At 39.6% G+C, this 23,792-nt stretch overlaps 1 protein-coding gene across 1 annotated transcript in view; it reads left to right on the forward strand.

Annotated features, from left to right (window-relative positions):
- Positions 1 to 23,792, forward strand: part of LOC131681648 (serine proteinase stubble) — a 65,452-nt gene that overhangs the window by 38,110 nt on the left and 3,550 nt on the right. Inside the window, exons 2-5 of the mRNA XM_058962574.1 lie at positions 11,401 to 11,585; positions 12,443 to 12,783; positions 12,840 to 13,359; positions 13,420 to 13,527. Of these exons, the coding sequence (XP_058818557.1) occupies positions 11,507 to 11,585; positions 12,443 to 12,783; positions 12,840 to 13,359; positions 13,420 to 13,527 (1,048 nt within the window). The 5' untranslated portion in view covers positions 11,401 to 11,506. The remainder of the gene's footprint in view (positions 1 to 11,400; positions 11,586 to 12,442; positions 12,784 to 12,839; positions 13,360 to 13,419; positions 13,528 to 23,792) is intronic.

Raw genomic sequence — 23,792 nt, forward strand, 5'->3', positions numbered from 1 at the left:
AAAACATTTCGAACCTTATTTCTGTTAAAAATGTTGCATAACAGATGCTGAAAAATATTCATCATCGCAAAATGTCATGTCTTAAAGAGAAATATTTATCATCTGCCAAATTCCAAAAGGAGTGCAATTGTGATTGTGTTTTACCCAAGAAAATTACAACGAATATATTTCCACTGTGAAACACCCTAAAGCGCAACCAAAGTATTTGCAGAATCATTTTCAACCAATGCACAGTGGTCCGAATCCACAATTTAAGAAGACGAAAAAGTTTGTAGCTAAACCTTATATTTTAGAGCTACGATGTCTTCAGGACAAACAATCAGTATCAAATAGGCCATCTCCAGATGTAGATGGTATTAGAGTGGCTCTTATTGTTAGGGTGTTTCAAAAATTATTTTCTGAATGTGGGGAGATAGAATATTACAGTCTTCAGCAATATAGTTGAGAAACTTATGCCAAGCAACTTTGCCGTTGCTTCTCAAAAGGTTTTCATTTTATAGCTATTTTAATTGTGCAACTTATGGTGTTCCTAACAAAAACTGTTCTTTTGCTGAATCGTTTTCATTTTTTATTTCCCGTAAACGGTGTCTTCAGACAACTGTTGAAGCTCATTGAGACATTTTTTTTTTCATAATAGAAAAAATCAGATATCACTTCCAGAACCGAAGTTATGAGCAATATTAAATAAAATATGGGTCCTTTTAAAATATTTATATCTAAAATTGCGGCAAACGAAAAAAAAATTTCTTCTTGCATTTCAAAGCGAATACCTTCAGGCAAGTTTAAAAAAATGGCGAAGGTGACTGTGGCGTAGTAGCGGGGGGGGGAGGTTTGGGGACGAAACCCCACCCCGAAATATTTTGGAGAATTTTGAAAAAATTCAATATGTTAAACAAATTTCTGCCTAAAATTTTAAATAAAATTCTCAAAGTTTCATTTGCAAAAGTCATCTTGTGAAAATATTTCCTTGTAGTGAAAATTGGCTGCAGACTCGACACCTACCTGACGGCACGTTGTGGAGGCTAGCTCAACCGCCGAGGACTATAACAAGTAGCTCGCGGCGAAGCGAGGAGCTGGGAGCTTATTGGTTCACGAAACGGATATCGGTACGGAAAGAAATTTCGCCACATTCTGTAGTCCTTGACTGACGGCGAACATGGACTGGAGAGTGTGAGAGAAGTATCCCCATAGAGATCACCAGCAGGGATGCCACATTGAAATCTGTGTTTCGGTCAAAAAAGTCTTTTTACCATCTGTGATGACTTAAACAGGAGAAATATCTGTGAAAATCTGTGATAAATTTCCAAAAAATCTGTGAAAAATCACAACATTTTCAAAAATCTGTGAAATTTTCATCAATATGCCAAAAATCTCTCATCTGTAAAAAGAATCTGTGATCAAAAATTGTGAAAAAAATCTGTTACATTACAGAAAAATCCGTGAATATGGGTAACCCTGACCACCAGGCGATTCGCTACCGCATCGGCCAATGGAACCCTGCTGCAGCACGAAGAATTGCGAGCCGCAAGCTAAAGTGGAAGACGAAAGCCTTTAACGAAAACCTCTTTGTTGAGTTACTTCGGCGAACAACGGAATCAAGTACGTTGATGCAGCTGATCTAACAAGAAGGATTGTGATGGCTTGTGACGTTACAATGTCACGAAAACTAGGGCCATGCAGTAAACGGCGTGCAGCTTACGGGTTAAATGAGTAGCTCAGTACGCTACACGCTGCTTGTCTTAGATCCAGAAGGCGAACTCAGAGCGTAAGATCGGAGAGTGAGAGAGGAGCGCAAGCGACGTTTTGAGAAGGTAGGGACTCTTTAAAACGGGAGATCAAGCTTAGCAAGCCAATTGCCATAAATAGCTGTGCTGAGAAATAAACGCCAATCCCTGGGGGACGCGTACTGAGTCGTCATGACGAAGACGAGGGTCCGTCAACACCAACTGAAATATATCCCGGGTAAGCTAAAGATAATCGTTGAGGGTCTCTTCCCGAATCACGATTCAACTACCTGGTCACCTACATCGTACGGCGAAGAAGAAGGAGGTAACACAGCCGAGTGGTAAGTGACTAACGACGAGCTCAAAGAAGCGTCGATGTGACTAAAATTAAAGAAAACCCCCGGTCCGGATGGAATACCAACCGTGGCGTTGAAAGCTGCGATCCTGGCATATCCGGACATGTTTAGGATACTACTGCTGAAGTCTTTAGATGATGGTAATCCCCGAAATGAGGAAGGTGCAGAAACTGATGTTGCTGCCAAAGTGTGGGAAGTCAACGAGCCATCCAGCCTGGAATAGACCAATGCCGCAGCGTGGCATAAAAGAATAAGCCAGTTCCTTAAGAGTTACTTCCAGAGTAGAGCACTGCTGTACCAGACGAACAAACGGGCAATAGGCAATGCGAGTCACAGCGGGCGTTCCTCAGGGCTTTTATTTTATTTATTTCCTTATCTTCGGTATACACCGTACAGACGCATTTTAAAACTATATATTTCTTATTAATATCTTATATCTATGCTTGGAAATGTTAAAATCATACACTGAAGAAGCTTCGTTAAATCTGCGGCAACATCTTTCCAGTGGATTATTTTGTCCATATGAAGTACGGTGTCTAGGGATCCACAACAGAGTGGGGTTACGGAGAACACGAGGAGGCGCATACAAATTAACGCCCGAGAGAAGATCGGGACTATCGATATTACCTGACAGCTCGAAAACAAAAACTCTTTGCAGCAAGATACGGCGAGTCGCCAGAGTCTGCAGACCGAGTAGCATACATCTATCGGCATAAGGAGGCAACACAACTGGATCATTCCATGGAAGTTTCCTGAGGGCGAATCGCACAAATCATCTTTGTATACGCTCTAGTCGGTCAATTTGAACGGCATGGTATGGTGCCCACACTTGCACAGCATACTCCAGAACACTTCTGATCAGGGCACAGTAGAGTGCTTTTAGTGCGTAGAAATCATCGAAGTCCGCCGTGTTCCGCTTTAAGAAGCCCAGCATTCCGAAAGCCTTAGCAGTTGTCGCGGTGATATGGTCGGAAAAGCTCAACTTCCTATCGAAGAGCACTCCCAAGTCACGGATCGAGTCGACGCTTTCAATTGTTCTACCAGAAGCGATAGTTCGGAAGATTTTGAGATCGTCCGCGTACAGCAATTTCCCAGACTTGATCCGACTACAGATATCGTTAATAAACAGAATAAAAATAAGCGGGCCCAGATGACTTCCTTGCGGGACACCTGTGGGTGTTCTGAATGTGCTTGAACGCGTGTTTTTTATACTCACGAATGCCGAGCGATCGGAAAGATACGACTGCAACCAGTTAGTCAACCAGGTGGGAAATCCCAAACTCCATTCTTTGTCCAACAGTTTCGTTTGGGATGTACGATGGGGCTTAACACTGCGGCTTCCCAGGAAAGTGAAAATCGTTGGTTTCGTGGACGATGTGTCACTAACGTTGAGACACTTGTAGAAATGGAGGTTTCGGTGACGGAGACAATGAAACCGCGAAAAGCTGAACAGGACGCTTCGACTGCTGGTCGTACGAGTTTCGATTGCGTACCGGAGGCAGTATGCCTTGTCGCCGAGATGATCCCCATCTGCATTACCCTGACGGAGGATATCAAGTGCTACAAACAATGAAACGCCAGAAACATGAGGAAGATTATGAGAAGCGATTCGATGGTGACGTGGCAGCAGGAATGGGACAATACGGAGAAAGGAAAGTGGACCTACCGGCTCATCCAAACCTGTCGGCGTGGGTCAATAGAAAGCACGGAGTGATGACTTTCCACCTGAAACAGCTCCTATCGAGCCACGGCTGCTTAAGGAGTATCTTCGTCGGTGTAGGTACGCAACGTCAACACTGTGCTTGAAGTGTGAGATCGTCGAGGAGACACCGGAGCGTCTTTGAATGTCCGAGGTTTGAAGTCTTTGAATGTCCGAGGTTTGAAGTGACGTGCAGGGAGCTACTTAACATGGGAGGACCGGACATCAACCCGGATAATGTAGCCTACATAATGACAAGCGACGTAGAGACGTGGAACGCAGTAAACAGAGATATGATGTAGATCAGTGATTCTCAACCTGGGGTCCGCGGACCCCTAGGGGGCCGCGAAGTCATTGCTGGGAGTCCGCGAAGAAAAATATATTTTCTGAGTGCATATTGAAATTTCAAGTCATGTTTCCTAACAAATTGAAAATAACATATTGATAGCATACAAAATTGCTGTTTATCTATGGGGGTCCGCAGCAACCCAGTGTGATATCTAAGGAGTCGGTGGTACGAAAAAGGTTGAGAACCGCTGATGTAGATCATGACCGTCTTACAATGGAATGGAATCGAACAACGGTTTCGGGAGAGCAATCACCGCCAGGGAACTCTCCGCAGGAATAAGCTAGATTCACCGCCGAGGATTAGTCGAGTAGACTGCAACAGAGCAGCGAGTATGAGTCGTCGAAACGCCAGCGAACCGGACGTCACGCTCCATGCGGATTCGTCAGACCGACCACGGCACCCCACCGGTTGTTCCGATAGAAAAATAGCGAAAACCAAAGAAGAATCGATATTGGGAGAACTTTTTTCGCCAGGGAACTCTCCGTTAGCGTAAGCTAGATTCACCGCTGGGGACTAGACTGAGTAGACAGCGACGAGACACCACTAGTCGCGGGTCATCGGCGCACCAGTGCACCGGACACCCCGCTTCACCAGAATCGCCGAACTGACCTCGGCACCTAGCTGATTAGCTCGATCTCCGGAGAACTTCTCTCGCCAGGGAATTCTCTGTCGGAGTAGGTCAGGTCCATCGTCGGGGAATAGACCGAGTTATTCGCGAACAAGTCGAGGAGCGGAATGGATCATCAAGGAAGTAGTGCTAAGTGGCCCAAGAAGAGAACTTAAAGCTTAAAGGGCTTAAAGCAGTTGCGGTGCTAAATGGCACCGGTCACGGAGCCAAAGGGCTCAAGAAGTTGTAGTACTGAAACCAAATAAGAATCGGTATCGGGAGAACTTCTTTCGTCTGGGACCTCTCCGTCAGCGACAGTCAAATTCACCGCCGGGAACGAGACCGCGTAGATCGCGACGATACACCGCGCCGGGGCGCTATCAAACCGGATGCCCTACTCTACCGGAATCGCCGAACTGGCCGCAGCACCTGGCTGGTTGGTTAGCTTTCGAACTTCTCTCGCCGGGGAACTTTTCGTCGGAGTAGGCTAGATCTATCGTCGCGGACTAGACCGAGTAGTTCGCGAACCAGTCGGAAGCTCAACGAGGAAGTGGTACTGAATTGCACAAGGGAACTGAAGGGCTTAGTAAATTAGACAGTCTGAAATTTGCCGCCCAGATTGTCCTCGTAGGGGAAGAGCATTGATTCTATACCAACAGCTAGCTTTCCTACCTTGACTACCCAAACCCGTTCCCTGAGTTGTTGGTTTTGAACATTTTTTTCCTGCTCAGAATATTTTTGAACACTTTTTCATATATATACAAAAAAAATTTCATATTGATATTTCTAAAAAAAATTAAACGAGTTTGAAAATTGTGATTTTACTACTGAAAATGCCCCGTGTGGAGTAGGGCATTGCAAAAAAAAATTTTTTTGAATTCTCGAAGGCCCCTCCTCTCATATTGTGACAAATGTCAAAGTAAGCTCAGATGCCAAATTTCACATCATTTGGACAATTTTAGACCCTTCGCTTGAAATTTTTTGAAATTGGTACTATGGGAAAATATGGAGAAAAAATACATTAAATGCTATTACTTTTGAAGTAGCAATCAGAAAATTACAATTTATATCTCTTTTGAAAGGAAATAATCTTAGTATTTGAATGAAGGTATTTTTGTCTCAAGGGAAATACGGAAAAGAGGAGTACTGGGTAATTTTGGCCCCAAAATCCCATATTTTAAATGGTTTTTCTTCTCCGTGATGCAAATCATACATATTTTGTAGTTTTTTTTAATGTGAAAAAATCTCAAAAGCCGATCAGAGCCTTTTTGACCTTTGTCCAAATACGAGACAAAAATTGATGATTTTTTTCTATGGAAAATTTTCCATGCACGATTATGACACGTCATACAAATTTTGTCATCATATGACACGTGTAAGACCGACTTTTGTTTACATTTTAGGAGAAATCTCGCAATGTAGTTAACCGATTTTCGTAATATTTGAGAGATTAATGCAGAATAGATAGAAGCATCAATTGTCTTCTTTGAATTGTTTATACCATTTATAAGTTTCAAGATATTCAATCTCAAACTTTAACCCTCTAGTGCCCAAATTTTTTTGGATTGAAAAAACTTTTGGAGGTGGGCCTCGTGATGAGAAAAATGAAAATGCCACCTAGCATAATGATGATAAAGTATGGATCGCGTGAGATGTTTTTCGAATAAAACTGCAAATCAATGATACTTGTTATTATTTTCCAGCCTCAATGCTCCTGCATTTTAATTTCGGCGAACAATTTGTATTCAAAAGCTAAATTTTTGAAATTTTTCAGGTGAAATTACGAAGTAAACAAACAAAAAAACAAATTTGACTTGTGGTTACGTATATCACATATACGGCCAAGAAAAGTTCTTTTCGCGGACTATCGAAAAATCTAGTCATTCGTGGAATAGCTTTGAACTCGCCCTAAATAACAAAAATGCTGAAATTTAAAAACTTTACCTAGCCTATTTTCGTCCTAACCATGTAAAACCGTTGGTTAGAGCGGCGTTAGCCACCTTTGTTCAACCTATTGGTTCAAATGGCGATTTTTGATATCATAATGGTTTATAAGAAGAAAGCAAAGATATTGATGCCATTCATACGCATTGCATCAATTGTATTCCGAGTAATTAATGAAATTGTGAGGCACCCTTCCTAATACGACCAAAGTAGGCTCTTCACTCTAATACGCTCGATAACTTAATATCACTTACAATGTGTACGAAACAGAATTTAATGCAACATAAACACATTGGAGAATGGATTAAACAGTACTTGAAGTGCAGAACTAGAGACAGCGCCATATGTCTAATACAAAAGGAGAAAAAAAGATTCCGCCAACTAGCCCCAGGCTCCCCTAAATATTATTAAATGATAAGAATATCCATATTCTAATTGCAACATTCACCCACAGTTTTCAGAACATACTTTTTTCAGCTAAAATTGCACGTAATGCTTGTTTCGGTACGATAAGTAATCACTAAAGACTGAAAATTTTTGTCGCTCAGGTGCCCAACACCGCCTTTAGGCGGGCAAAGTATTTTATCAAAAAACCTAAACTTTTGAATTATTCCACTAAACCAATTCACATCTACAGTGAAATGCTAGTAACAGGCTACTCAAAAATATTTTTTTTAGTTATTGAAATTTCCAAAAACAGTTAAAATTTGTTTAATTAAGATTACCACTAAACACAAAATAGTTTTTTTCCTCGAATTTTCAACTTTGACAGAAAGCTATGACAGAAATGTGTGTGTATGAAGGGTGTGAGCGTTGGGAAGAAATGCTAGTGCGGATGACAACATACAATCATGTTTTAGTAGTTTTATGTAGATTTTTATAGAGACCGCCTAGAGGCGGTGTTGGAAACTAGAGGGTTAAAACAAAACATACTTTAGCACGCGGCGCTCGGTCAAATTAAAATAAAACAAACTTTAGCGCGCGACACCGGGAGTTAATGCAAAACACGTCCACACTTATTGACGACTAAATTAATGACTAATTGGGTTATTGGGTTATAAAAAGTCAAAAGTGTATGTGGATAAGCTTGCAATGAATGAAGCTTTGGGAACTCGACGACATCATAAATTGAACATCAATCAATTGAACCATTCGAATTCAAGCTCTGCTTTGGTCAACATTTAAAAGAAATTGTTTCCAAAATTCAATAAATGGCAAATATTGGTTTTTCGAATGATAATAAAGATTTCGCGCTTGAATTGGCTTTTGAATTTTTTTTTGCTGGTTTAAAAAAAACTTTTGATGTATGTAATAATACAAAAACTTTTGGTCAACAGACAAAAAGAAATCGTTCAATGCAGGAAACAAAAATGTATACAGAAACTTTATAAAAAGTACGAAACATTTAATTTCCCTCGAGGAAAATAGTTTCACCATAGTTTGTTATTATTTTTTCAGTTCGTGAAATTAACGAAATCAATAATTTACAATGCACGAAAATGCTTCGCTGAATTGCTGAATTGGCATGCTCACATTGATTTCAGAGTCAAGAAAGCGTGCATGGCCTTCGGACAGTGAAGACGAACTTTTGGAAAGACCTGGGATCTCAAACCTAAATACATCTATTGAATTTACACGACAATTGTACGTCCAATACTGTCATACGGATGCCTGATGTGGTGGCAGAGGGGAGAGGTGATGACTGTTAAATGTAACCAGAGCTTTAAAAATTGACATCCCTGCGTGAACTTCAAAGAGAACCGAAATTCAATCCCTGCCCGCCGCTATGAATGAAATGTTTGGTTCGTTTCCCTCGTCATTCATTCTCCTGACATAGCGCATTCGGGTTCGTATATGTTCGGTTTCAGAAGTAAACTGAATTTTGTTTCTATGCTAGCTCTGAGAGGGATTATTGAGCGAAAATGTACTAGACATAGATTACGCAGCTCACTAATGCTCGAATTGTCCACATAATAACAAATGAATGCTTTGGTTGGTGACATTCGATTCTGCATGAAATTTCAGTCAGTTGGAAAGTTGAATGACCGAGGCGTCAATTCTGAATGTCAGTTTCGATAAGCAGAAATAGTTAAATGATTTTGAAATTTCGAAGCACTGAATGTAACATTGATTACACCACTAGAATTACTCGAAACTATATGGGTGAGCTAAATAATTTTAGCATCACGCTTACTTCCGACTAATCAAAGAAAACACATCGTACTTGCTTCTCCTGTGCCGAAGAGACTTTCTTTCAGATTTCTATGTTTTTAAATTATTGTAATTTATCCGATTTCTGTGAATCTTTTGCATTTTTTTTGTCAGCGGCAGTTTTTGTGATGCGAAGATGCTTGCAGTTACACTTTCAAATTCAATTCAAACAATCTGCTCAGTAATTGGTTCGTTTTTAATTAGCTCAAGTTTTTTTACAATCATCATCAAGATTGGAAGAGATGCACGACTTCTTGAAGAAAGCTGTAATGCTTTTTGATTACAGGTTTGTTTTACCAAAATTTAGGAAACAATTTCAATCAATGTTATTCTACCTACCGTTGAATGTTGTGCGGATAACGAAGACGTAATGTGTTTTCGAAAATGCCGTTTTTTCAAACCGAATTGAGAGGATAAGAGCGAAATTCCGAAAGCAGTCGTTCTGAGTGAATAGAAAAGATAGAAGAGGTGCTCTTGAGACTTCTTAGATTAGCTGATTCTTTTCTCCTCCTCCGTGATTTCTGATTATCTCTCATTTTAGTCCAAAACGAATAAAAACAGATCGTGAGACTGCTATATACTGAAGATACAAAATCGAAATTACTAGACTAATAGATTCAACCAGTCACAACATTTTAGTCGCAACAGTGTTGAGAACTCGCATGAACGGAACGATTTCCTCGCATGAAAGTGAAATTAAGTGCCAATGAAAATGATGATGCGTTAAATTGTTCGCGAAAGCAAAAACTGTTGCCTCAGCTGTACCGTTCTTAGTAAATTGAAATATTTTTTGCCTAGTACGCTTGAATGTGATGTCTAGTATTCATACTAAGAGTACAGAGTGCACAGACCTAATACAGTAATTCAAATTGGGTACAATTCAAAAACCTGTAATTTAAATTTAAAATTGAGTTGCCAATATCGAGTATTACATCTGAGTTTTGTTAAACGGGACAATCACTTGCGATGATTCGTTCACTTTGGGAGAGTTTTAGTACTCAGTCGTCCATTAAGCTTCTTCTACTATTTTTTTAAATAATTCATAAGTGAACTCGATTCAATGCTTTAGCCAATCGAAACAGTGGGTCTGTTATCTAGTTATATCTATTTCCAACAATAAAAATAATAAAATGAGTTTTACTGGTTGTCCAAAAGATCTCACGCAAGCTCTTAACCATTGCACGTAGATACCTGTTTACGAAGCAGGGAAATATTTTTTCCTCATAAACTGCGTATAGGGGGTCGTTCATATCTATCTCGCTATTGAACACTTCCGTGTCATAATCGTGGTTGCTGCCTTTATGTTAGCAAGCCTTTATGATTGTGAATTTCCTCAATGATTGTGCTGGCTGTAGATTTTGAGATATTGACGCAGCTTTTGTCGTTGTCAATATTACCTGAACATGTGCCACATATTTGGTAATTGTTTGTGTTCAGCGGTAAATAAATCTTAGTGTGACGTTTTTTCACAGAACAGGAACGTATTAGTTTCCCTTTGATATGTGCAAAAAATACTATGTGTAATTGTACTATCGCATTATGTTTTGTACTGCATTTCTCCCATATGTAATATGTATCTGCAAGTAAGCGGTATCCGATCTTGTAACCGATTCTCTCACCGTTCATTTATATGAAGATCTTAATCACAGCATTGTCACACACAACCATTAAAATTTAATGGCTTTAAATCATTCGAAATCAATGATTCCGCCTGATCGAATTTGTTGAACGCTATGAGCGCAGAATACCTGAGGTGGTAGAACTCAATAAAGGTGGCTATCGTAAGTGTAGCCTTCATTTTCACCTTCAGAAATTGTTTCTCATCATAAATACTCGGTCTTATGCGAATCACCACTAATCACAGTATTTGGCCGGTGCACCACTTCTTGCTTCTGCGACTCACTCATCTCGACAGATTACTAGGGCATAGTATAGTAGAAGTTTCCTTTGTTCTTCAGACAAGGAACACAATATAAAAGCAACTTTACCACACTGAATTTCGTGACCATTAGTTTTGGTTGTTGGAAACAGCAATCTTCTAACTTTATCTCAAACCAAACGAGCTACAAGCTAAAGTCGCTGATAATAATGTTTTTGAAATTTATTTTCAAAACATTTCGGGGGGGGGGGGGCTCTAGCTACGTGCCTGACGCACTGGCTCAAACGGTATAATGGATCGTGGGTTACATTCGAATTTTGGTTTAACTGAAACATAAGTATGTCACCATTTTCAAGCCTCTTTTATTAGTATACTGTTTCTTTGGAAGGAAGCCAAATGTATATTTATATCATTCAATACACATTAAATCGTTTGTAGATCGAGTAATTAACTAAACAGTGCGGCAGCCTCCTTTATAGCGTTAGGAAAACCCATAACCCTAAGTGTAGTATCCTCCGTTGAAATACCGAACTACTCCCGCAGCAACCTCAAAAAAAAAATTCCGCGTACTTTCTCAATCGTACTCAACCAATCATTTGACCATTTTTCTCATATTTATCTTACTTTCCAGAAAGAATGAAAATTAGATACGAGCAAGCAATTGGAGCAGCAGCACCAGCGGTGGCAATCGGCGGCATCAGCAGCGTTAGCTACGCCAGCAACGACGACGGTGGAAGATGCTCTCATGGCATTTCTTAACGTACATGATTGGATTTCTGCTGTGCGGTGGCCAATTTCTAACAATAGCTAATGCAAGTACGTAGCCGGGTATGGCGAGAAAAAAAAATCCCACCATTAACCGGTAGTAATGTATAGCTTTAGTTTGCTGCTTGTACTCTTTTAGTAGATCAATTTAAATGGATTTTTTCACACCGAGCGGTTTTGTAAACCGTTTATAAGAGGGTGAATGGGTTCGAAAAGATCAACTTTTCTGATGTTGGGCTTTGTAAAATGCTGTGTAAAGAAGTGTGTATAATTTTTCAACGATTTACTCACCACGAGGTTGCGGCATGCAACCGCCACTTTTCGATGCGATGTAATTCCTCAGTAGGAAATTGGTTTTACTGATCGTGAACGTCGTCGTGCATTGACTGAACAGATTTAACCGTGACCTATGACTCAAAACTCATTATCGAAATGATTGATTCCACAGAAAGATGGTCCATTTATCAGTTTGCATAAGTGATATTTTCCCACAGCCAGCATTTCCGTTGCGAAAGCAATAACTACGTACTACGTATTTGTGAATAGCTGAAGAAAATGCATATTTAATGAGTAGCAAAAGTTCCAATATAAGTGTATTGTGGTCATTAATAGCAAAACATCGAATATTGCCTTTTTCATGCAAGTTCAAGTCTAATCTTCTTCCCTCTTCACATTTTTAGAAGAGTACTTTTCAAATCAATAATAATAATCAGCTAACTGACTTCAGTCTTCCTTTGCCCGAATACTCATCATTCGAACAAGCTAAATTCCAGTTTAACACCTACCAATTTGTTCGGAAATTGCGTTTTCTCCTCGCTTATCCGATTCATCAACTGACGATGACTACGACGACTATCGTTCACTAAGCCACCGGAGCTACCGTTTTAAAAGTCACTTTCCCTTTCAAGACGTAATCCACAACGTGCTGGGCCTCCCGTCGACCTGCATGCATCAGAATGTGGTCCGCCAGTGTCGATTGTCGTTTTCCTGCTGGCTCGAAGGTGGCCGTCATGTGGCCGGATGTGGTGATAACCGGTGGTTGCTGTCATGCTGCGTTAAGGACAACGATCTGCAAACTTCGTCCGCGATGATCAATTCCAAACTAGCGTTTGCAGCTCCGATGCGTCCCGCCACGGCAATGGTTCCTATGGGTGTGATGCCGGTTGCTCCAGTCAAAGCACATCCGTACGTGCCGTCATCCAAAAAGAGTAGCTTTTTCCGACGGCGATCCGATCAAATGGGAATAATGGTGAGTGATTTATTTTATTCGTTTTGGACACAATTTACTTCACGGTACCATTCTAGGGAGACTGCGGCATAGCTCGTACACCACAAAACACACTGCAGAAGCGAATCATCGGAGGTCGCACAGCCAATTTTGCCGAGTACCCTTGGCAGGCCCACATTAGAATAGCGGAATACCAATGCGGTGGAGTGCTGGTATCGCGAATGTTCGTGGCAACGGCGGCCCACTGTATCCAGCAGGCACGACTGAAGGACATTACCATCTACCTGGGAGAACTGGATACTCAAAACTCGGGAAAGATTGCCGAGCCCCTGCCAGCAGAGAAGCACCGGGCAGAGTTGAAAATCGTACACCCAAAGTTCCTGTTTCGGATGACCCAACCGGATCGATATGATTTAGCCTTGCTGAGATTGACCAGGCCAGCCGGCTACAAGACGCACATTCTGCCAATCTGTTTGCCCACGAGACCGTTGGAGCTTATCGGAAGGAAAGGGATTATCGCTGGCTGGGGTAAGACCGATGCCAACATGGGACAAACTGGAACGAACATTCTTCGGACGGCGGCAGTTCCGATTATAAGTAACTATGAAACATGATGGTTTGTTGACGTAGCGCAGTTGTAATGGAATTTCATTTTAGGTACAAATGATTGTCTTCGTTGGCATAAAAGCAAGCTGATCAATGTTGAATTGTACAACGAAATGTTTTGCGCTGGTCATTCGGACGGTCATCAAGATGCTTGCCTGGGTATGTTTGCTTTATTGGATTATCTATATTGTTGAACCTAGGGGTACATATGTAGTGTAAGAATCGTATATTTTCTGTAGTCGGATGCCAATACAATAGTAAGTTGGTGGGAACTCTCCTTATCAGCATTAAATCTATATTTCATTGAAAAAACTAAAATATGCCTTGTAATTTTTATAGCCGCATTTACCAATAGCGGTACAATTACTGATTTTGGTTCCTAAAATTCCAAATCATATTGATTTTTTGTGGGAAATGTAATTCTAGATCAATTTGCTTCACTAAATGTTCAAGAAATGCTTCGTCGATATCTTCGAAACAATACAATGTAGCAATCGTCCAAGTTCCTCATTGCTCCAAATAGTTTGCCAACTGTCGAGCGTTCGATAAATACTGAAAAATTAATTGAAACAAATTGGTTTTTCGTATACAAAAACAAAACTGGGTCAAAACTGGGTTGAAGTATCTCAGCCAAGAATCGATTGGCTGGGTTCCTGTCAGGGAGCATGTCGTAAGAGGCAACTGAACACAGAAGACCAAAGGTTGTAGGGAATCTCAACATATGCAAGACCTGGCAGGAAACTATTTACTCTGACGGTATCGTGAATCCGTTGGCAAGCTGACTCGCACCAATCATCATTGTATGATCATAAGTACATAGTCTTTGATCATTTAAACATCTTGCTAGCTATCGTCACATATCGTAATCCGAAACATCCGTACTGGAACCCCTATAACGAGAGATTAGCGAAAAAGTTTTAGGAGTGACTTGGATGAGGTGAATAAAACAAAATCACTCATACTAGCAACATACCAATAGGCTTGTCCGTTACGAGTTATGCATGCTTCTAGAGAAACCTCTCCAGAAGTCAGAAATTTGTAGCGACTGGCTCAAATGGCACGTTCCCTATGTTGATAGGAGATTTGTGCCTTGCCATGACTTGTCCATTCATCATCTCACTGATGGGAAGGATTGGGGAAGTGGTAAGATTAGGGATAAGGAAAATAACGGCATAAAGAATATAGATAATACGGAAGTATTCTTCACTCCCAAAGGAAAACACTTCTCGATGAACTGACATGTCAACACCCCCGAGGGGATATTGATATAACAGAACGACAACACCCCTGAAAAGATATTGTCATTCAAATTTGGCTTAAACCGATTCAGATTTATAAACTTTCGCCGTGACTTGTTGGAAGTAATAAATTAGTTTATAATACTTTTCGCTCGAAATTCCAGAGAACGGTCGTCTGTACTGCAAAAATACTGATGTATTTTCTCTGTAAGCGGCTTGGTTCTCAGAACTTCTCAGCAAACTGCCCACGAACTAGGACCGTTTAAATGATCAAAGACGATGTACCTCTGATCTGATAACGACGGTTCGAACTCGTTGAGTACGAGCCAGTTTGCCAACCTATGCGTAATACTCTCAGAGCAGAGAGTTACATCTAACACCTTTTCTCTGCCAGATAGTGCAAATGTTGGAAGATTTTCTACTTTAAGTATATGCACATTTGAATTGCTTAAGGGGAGCGTCTGGTGTAGTGGGCAAAAAAGTCGACTACTTTTTTATACGCTTAATTGTTAGTATTGAACCTCTTTAAGAGTGTCCCGCGACATCGGTGGCCACGCTGAACCTCTTTTACTTTAAACAGCCATGCGTTCCTCTCGCGTATTTGCTGTAACACATGCAGATTTCGAAAATTCGAAAAACTGACAGCGATAAAAATACAGTGTGAACAATTAACTCTAAGCTACTTCTACCCAAATTTTCAAGAGCAAATACCCAATGGATTATTTTCTACAGAGTTTTTCCGTGACGCAATTTGATGTGGGATACCCTTTTAAAAGTGTTTTTTTCGAAACTGCGTTTTACAAATTGGCGAACACGATAACTCAAAAACTAATCAACGAATTGATTTGATTTTTTATGATAATGCACGATATATGTAGCCTGTCGATGAACCACAGAAAACTGAACCCTCTTGTTTTGAAGAAAAGTGAGCGAGTTTAGCAGTAAAATTCCGAAATTTGAACTTTTTTAGTTTTTTTTGGTTCATCGAGTAACTACAAGTCTAAGGTTTACAAATCTTATTGAATTTCCGGTGCCAGACAATTTTATCAAGAGTTGTCGTCTTCGCCACGGCGCTCCTCGACGTGGAAATGGTTGGACGTGTACTTTTGGAACGCTCGTAGCGCCATCTTTTGGCAATACTATTTTCTTAAACAATTGATCATAGTAGGCTACAGAAAATTTAACTTTTGAACCAAAAGAGATAGCGCTTGGCTGTCTTCGACAAAGTTGTAGAGGAGAGTATTTTTATATTTTTTTCAGAAAACATGTTGTCTACGTCACTCATAGCAATCGAGTTATGAGAGCTTTTCTATGGTGAGCTCCTTCATTTCCTATTTTAACTTATAACATTTTTTTATGATTTTTCGCATTAACAATGTTCTAGAGTATTTTTTATCATCACAAAACACACAACTTTTCCGAAGAGACCAGACAGCTGTGAATGTTGTGTAAAGACTTATAGCTGGTTTTGATTTAATTTTGGCCTGTTTTCGAACCCGTGCAATTTCACTATCGGCAAAAACTGTAATCATACTATCAATTATTCTGATAGGACTAGGTTTCACTTACAAAACGAAGGTAAAATTGTTTGTCCATAAGTACCCGTTCAAAAGTTATAAACTTTTGAAAACAGAAAGTCTTTACACAACATTCACAGCTGTCTGGTCTCTTCGGAAAAGTTGTGTGTTTTGTGATGATAAAAAATACTTTTTTTCCATACGTTTATTTGACACGGCATTTGCAAAAGTTTTTTACGCCAGTTTCTTTTTTTACATAGCACGTTACAAAAATCCCTAAGACTAATTTTAACTATACTAGTAATTTGTCTAAAACTAACACTGAAATCACTTTATTGTTTGCTTTTTTCCTTACATTGTTGTATTTCATTATGATCTAGTATTTTCGGGTGTATTTATTTACTTGTTTTTCTGTTATTGTCTAAATTTAAAAACTGAATATTCTAGGACACTTTAATTGGTGAATGATTAGCCTTGGGTGAGAGTATGAGGAGATGAATTTAATTAAATTTTGACAGACGCTGTTTTTAGAAAATGATAGATAAGTTCCATGTATAGAGGATCGCTATACGCCAGGATGTCTCTAACAAGAACATGGATTGGTCTTCCTCGGACTTGTAAAGAATCTACTAATTGTGATCTGGCTTCACGATATTCAGTGCAGGACCAAACAACATGCTCAATGTCGTGGTAACCCTCTCCACAAGCACAATGATTACCCTCAGCGAGCCCAATACGACGGAGATGCGCATCTAAAGTATAATGATTGGACATGAGCTTAGACATCACACGGATGAAATCCCGACTTACATCCAATCCTTTGAACCATGCCTTCGTTGATACCTTAGGGATAATTGAGTGTAGCCATTGTCCCATATCTCCATTGTCCCAAGATGTTTGCCAACTAGCAAGTGTCTTCTGTCGAGAAGCGCTATAAAATTCATTGTAAGCGATGGGTCTTTCACCATCTAGTGCACCAATCTTGGCTAAATTATCAGCTTTCTCATTGCCCGCAATAGAGCAATGGGCAGGGAGCCACACTAGGGTAAATTTATAACATTTTCTTGTTAGGTTACTCAGAGATTCTCGTATCTTCCCCAAAAACAATGGATCGTGATTATCAAGCCTCTGAGCGTAGAGCTGCAATTGTGCTGAGACTATCAGTGAGGATAAAGTAATGGTTCGGGGGTAAAGTATTAATTATTTGCAAACTATAGTGAACTGCTGCTAGTTCCGCTATATAAACAGAAGCGGGTTCTGCAAGTTTGAGAGAAATTGAAAAATTATTGTTGAAAATACCGAAACCAGTGGCCTCACTGATTCGTGACCCATCAGTGTAAAACATTTTAAGGCAGTCTATGTGTTGATATTTACTTGTGAATATTGTAGGGATCTCCCGCGAGCGTTGATGATCCGGAATTCCTCTTGCATGGACGTGTCGAAGAATAAAGTGGATTCAGGAGTATCTAGAGGATTCGTCGTATGGGTCGACTGCATGCAACCTAAGGCGATTCATAAACAACGATACTGTATCCATTCCAGTTTAATAATGTGAGTGTTCGCAGCTGAACGGAAAAAGATGCACCCATATTCCATTACTGAAAGTATTGTTGTTTGATACAATCTTATCATGTCACTTGGATGAGAACCCCACCATGATCCAGTTATTGTTCGCAGAAAATTTATCCTTTGTTGGCATTTCGTTATTAGATACCTAATGTGGCCTCCCCATGTGCCTTTAGAATCGAACCAAACTCCAAGGTATTTAAAAGTCAGGACTTGGGCTATCGTTCTACCAACCAACTGAAGCTGAAGCTGAGCTTCAGCTCACGCTTCCTTGAGAAATCGACCAACTCTGTTTTCTCGGTAGAGAAATCGATGCCCAGCTTTAAAGCCCAAATTGATAAATTATCCAAGCTATCTTGCAATGGTTGTTGTAAATTTATAGCTTTTGGTCCTGTGGCAGAAACCACCCCATCATCTGCAAGTTGTCATAAAGTGCATGGGCTGAAATACAATTATCAATGTCATTCACGTAAAAATTATAGAGCAGGGGGCTTAGACAAGAGCCTTGTGGGAGGCCCATGTAACTTATTCTAAGTGTCGCCTAATAGCCATATGAAAAATGCATGTGCTTTTCTGACAATAAATTGTATAAATAATTATTTAATATCGGTGAAAGACCACATTGATGTAGTTCCTCCGAGAGAACATCAATGGAGACTGAGTCGAATGCTCCTTTTATGTCTAAGAACACAGACGCCTTTTTGATCTTTTTTTTGCGTAAGCGAGTTGGATTTCTGACGAAAGTAGTGCCAGGCAATCATTCGTTCCCTTTTCTCTCCGAAAACCAAACTGGGTATCTGAGAGCAAGCCGTTCGCCTCAACCCAATTGTCGAGACGTCGTAGGATAATTTTTTCCTGGTTTCCCGGTTTTGGAATGGCGATAACTCTCACTTGTCTCCAGTCACGCGGGACAATGTTCTGCTCAAGAAGCTTATTGAATAAATTCAACAAGCGTCTTTTTGCTAGGTCAGGCAGATTCTTCACCAAGTTGAATTTGATTCTGTCTAGTCCCGGAGCATTATTGTTGCATGAGAGGAGTGCAATTGAAAATTCCATCATTGTCAAAGGCGAATCTATGAAATCGTTACTTGTGGGAGCATTGCGAATGATTTTCTGCGCAGGAGCAGAATCTGGACAAATTTTCTTGGTAAAATTAAATATCCAACGATTCGAAAAATCTTCGCTATCATTAGTCACGTTTCGATTCCTCATTCTTCTGGCTGTGTTCCAAAGAGTACTCATTGATGTTTCTCTAGAAAAGCCATCAACGAAGCGTCTCCAATAACTAGACTTTTTGGCACGACGTATACTGTCAAATTTGTTTTGCAAAATGAAATAATTTACAAAGTTCTCACGTATACCCCCTTTCTGTTTCATAATTTCTTTGTAGGCAACTTGTTTAGCTTCATATGCATCAGAGCACTCTTTGTCCCACCAAGGATTAGGGGGCTGTCTATTTATTGGCATTCCAGGATTGCATTTCGTTTGGGCTTGTTCTGCTGCTTCAATAATTAAACCCGCTAGGAATTCATATTCTTCGGTAGGGGGTAGCTCTTCTGTCGAAGCAAGAGAAGTGGAACTTAATGTTTCGTATGTTTTCCAATCAATATTTCGTGTTAAGTCATAAGGAACATTGATTGAATTCGTAAGGCCTAATTCACTGTTAATTGAAACAACGATTGGCAAATGATCGCTACCGTGAGGATCAGGTACAACCTTCCACGTGCAATCTAACCGAAATGATGTCGAGCATGGAGATAGATCTAATGCACTTGGACGTGCAGGAGGTCTGGGGATGCGTGTTGTTTCGCCAGTATTTAAAACTGTCATATTAAATTCGTTACAAACATTGTATATCAAAGAGGATCGATTATCATTGTAGAGGGAACCCCACAATATTCCGTGCGAGTTGAAGTCTCCCAGTAATAGTCGCGGAGCAGCCATGGATTCCTTTACCTCAAAAATTTGACGTTGTCCAATTTGAACTTTGGGAGGTATATATATATATATAGAAGCGATAGACATGTCTTTGCCTTTAATATTCGTTTGGACTGCTACAGCTTAAATGCCAGCAATCATGGGGATGGTAATTCTATAGAAAGAATAGCACTTTTTAATTCCTAGAAGCACTCCTCCATACGGGGTGTCTCGGTCTAGGCGAATAATGTTGAAATCATTTAAGTTGAAATTAATGTTTGAGGTAAGCCATGTTTCACATAGAGCAAAAGCATCGCATTTTAAATTATGCAGTAAAATTTTTAAGGAATCAATTTTTGGTATGATACTTCTGCAATTCCACTGTAAAACAGTGATGGAGTCTTTCACCTTAGGAGTTGAATTAACCATTGAAAGATATAATTGCTGCAAGGATGGGCCATTGAGCAATCAGCTGCTCTAAAAATGTTCTAATTGTTGGGAGGAAAGCTGAAAGTATACTCTTTAGTGGTTCAGAAATATTGAATGCTTTAAAAATCCAATCAACAATTTCAGAAAATTTCAAAAACGTACCCCCGGTTGAGGCTCAGAGGAAGTCGAAATTTTATTATTTCCAGTAATGGGAATTGACTTCGGTTTTGAATCGGAATTTTTCGGTTTTAGGCGCAGTTTATCTATTGGTGGGGGAATTCTGGAATTTCCGGGTAAAACAAATGATGTACCTTCGCACGCTCCGTCAGAGTCAGACTGTTCCGAAAATAGAGATGTGTAAGTGTTTTCTAAGAAGATGGGTTTAGGGGTAGCATTTTTCAACATTTCTGCATAGGATCGCTTAGACCTCTCCTTCAAGGATCGTTTAATTTTAACCTCGCGCAATTTATAAATGGGGCATGCAAGGAGCTCATGCGAGTTTTCTACGCACATTAAACATTTTTCTGAATTTTAATTGCATGTATCCTCTTGATGAGAACCCCCACATTTGCCACACCGTACCTTATTGGAACAGTAAGTGGATGTGTAGCCAAGCTGTTTACAATTAAGACAATTCATTACACGAGGGATAAAAAGGCGAACAGGGAGACGAATCTTATCGATAATGACATAGGACTGGTGGTATCCAACGGGGAAATACGATCGGAAATGGTGAGTGAAGCTAAGCAATCATGTGAAAAAAATTCCTCCCCAGAGGCGAGACTCGAACTCGCAACCTTTGAGACTCCGGCCCAATGCACTAACCCTTATGCTATCCCTGGGTATAGTGACATCCCAGAAAGAACATATAACATATGTTCTTTCTGGGATGTCACCATACCCAGGGATAGCATAAGGGTTAGTGCATTGGGCCGGAGTCTCAAAGGTTGCGAGTTCGAGTCTCGCCTCTGGGGAGGAATTTTTTTCACATGATTGCTTAGCTTCACTCACCATTTCCGATCGTTTTTCCCCGTTGGATACCACCAGTCCTAAATAAGGTATTGGCACTTAAGCCAAAAGACCAAAAACATTGAATTATTAGGATAATGACATAGTTGGGCAGCGCAGACCCAGCGAAAGTCACTCGAAACGAATCAGACAGTCGATAAACTTTTTTATCTCCTTCGTGTGATACTGAATGCAATTGCTTGCATTCAAGTATCTTTACGTCTTTAAGTATGGTGTCTTTGAAACGACCAACCCCATGCTTAATTAAGTCATCAACAGTCAAACTCGATTCTGTGATGACCCCATCAATTTCAATTTCCTTTGAAGGAATATACGCTCTATATTCACGCGTAAAAAGCTCGCAAGAAGCAATTGCATTGGCTTGTTTAAGACTACCAATAAAAAATACTTTAGAACATTGTTAGTGCGAAAAATCATAAATAAAAATGTTATAAGTTAAAATAGGAAATGAAGGAGCTCACTATAGAAAACCTCTCATAACTCGATTACTATGAGTGACAGAGACAACATGTTTTCTGAAAAATTTATAAAAATACTCCCCTCTACAACTTTGTCGAAGACAGCCAAGCGCTATCTATTTTGGTTCAAAAGTTAAATTTTCTTTAGCCTACTATGATCAATTGTTTAAGAAAATAATATTGCCAAAAGATGGCGCTTTTTCAACACACAAACATTGTAGAATATATGAAATCTCTAATATGCACAGTATTGACTAGGGTTGGGAGTACCGGTTTTACCGTTACCGAAAACCGGTAAAACCGTCCAAATATTAAATACCGAAATACCGGTTTTGCAAGAATGAAAAACCGGTATTTTCGATATTTTTTAGCGAAAACTATTTAAATAATTTTTCATTGTTATAATGTTAATATTTTCACCTACTAATGTTAGAAGTAAGATCGCCTGTTTTGGGACACTTCAATGTTTTTGTATAAGCAGTGGAATGCAGCTCGATTCATCTTCAGCACATGGCTGTATTAAATTAGTGAATCAGTTTCCTTCCTTCGATCATTCTTGCTAATAGTAATAATGTTATTACGCGCGCGAATGTTAATTGCATAACAATCTGCATCATATTCAATCGTTTGTAGAGAGAGAAATCAACTCATATTTGTCGTTTCATTGGTTATAATAATACGATGAATATTATTTATATTTCGAAATCTTCAATTACACAGCTATTAGCATATTCAGCAGTCACATATCGCTTGAATCAACTAAACAACACTCACGACAATCAGTTGTCCGGAGTTGAAGTTGCATTTTTAACAATCTAAGAATCTGTTATAAATTCTCGGTGGCTAGCTGCCCAGAGCAATGAATACATGATAACACTTCTCCAAGTTGCATTGACTTGTGCAATTATTTACCTCACCCCACTGACAAAATTCCTGCTCGTGGCAAACGTGGAGATGCAGAGGTACACGGTCTCCATAACAAAATTTACGCCAACATTTCGTTTCTTCCCAGATGGCTGTAAGGACGCGGCAGACATCGCCATTGGCATTATACCGTACAGAACTCTCGATTGATGATGGATAGCTACTCCCAGGGTCCATTCGCAAATTTTTTGTGAAATTTTGCTTGTTCTGTTCAATTAAGGACTAGCAATTACGAGTTTTACGGTCATCCTGCTCATGCTCAATTGGAAAAGGGAGCACATAAACGCTGGTTTTCAAGACGAGGCGGAATTGAAACTTAAGCGGTTTCATATACGAAGTAGGACTGTTAAAATGGGTATTTTGAATACTGGGGACAAAATAGACAGATTAACCTGACCTATTACAAATCTAAAACGTTTTTGATGCGCTGGAGCTCAAACATTTTTTGAACATTATTTTCAGTATATGTTAAGGCATTTGTATAAGGAGAAAACAGCAATTTTAGTACAGTAATGGTTTGTCGAATCTCTTTTGTCTCTTTTTGTCTACTGCATTTAGCTAACCTGCTGTGCTTTTTGGTACAATAAGCGAGTTAGACAACATGACGACATGCACACTTTTCATGCTGCGATCATCAGTGGTTCTCAAGTAACGTCTGTTGAGCGATTACTTTGTTAATAAAGTATGAATTGGCATCAAAGCAAGTTAAATGCGACTGCTTTGTAAATTCAATTTAATTTCGATTTTTTCTTTGTGATTACCGGTTTTTAGCGGTTTTACCGGTTTTTTTCATTTTCAATACCGAAAATACCGGTTTCTCAAAATGCCTCGGTTTTCCCAACCCTAGTATTGACTTCAATGAATTAAGTACCTCAAAACGCGCCACTGTGCCACTGTGTCCGTATTAGCCGTCTTTCCCCTACTAGGTTATACAAGAAGATAATCTATAGAGGTTTGGAAAATGTTTCATGTTGTTTCTCCTTATTTCGTCGCTGTTGTGCTATCTTATGACAAGCGCCATTTAGCACTTTTCGAGAAAAACGATTTTTAAAGTTTGAGATTGAATATATTAAAAATTATAAATGCTAGAAGCTTTTTGGAGAAGACATTCGATACTTCTATCTATTCTGAAGTAATCTCTCGATTTGTGTGAAGATCGGTTGACTACACATACAGTTTTTGCTTAAAATGTAAACCAAAGTCGCTCGCATACGTGTCATAAGTGTGTATTCATGATAAAATATGTATGACATGTCACAAATGTGCACAGAAGATTTCATATAAAAATGAATTATAACTGATTCGTAAAATTATGCGTTATAGATCACTATGTCCAATATTATACT

Source organism: Topomyia yanbarensis, chromosome 2 (genome assembly GCF_030247195.1).
Source record: "Topomyia yanbarensis strain Yona2022 chromosome 2, ASM3024719v1, whole genome shotgun sequence".
Classification (NCBI taxonomy): domain Eukaryota; kingdom Metazoa; phylum Arthropoda; class Insecta; order Diptera; family Culicidae; genus Topomyia; species Topomyia yanbarensis.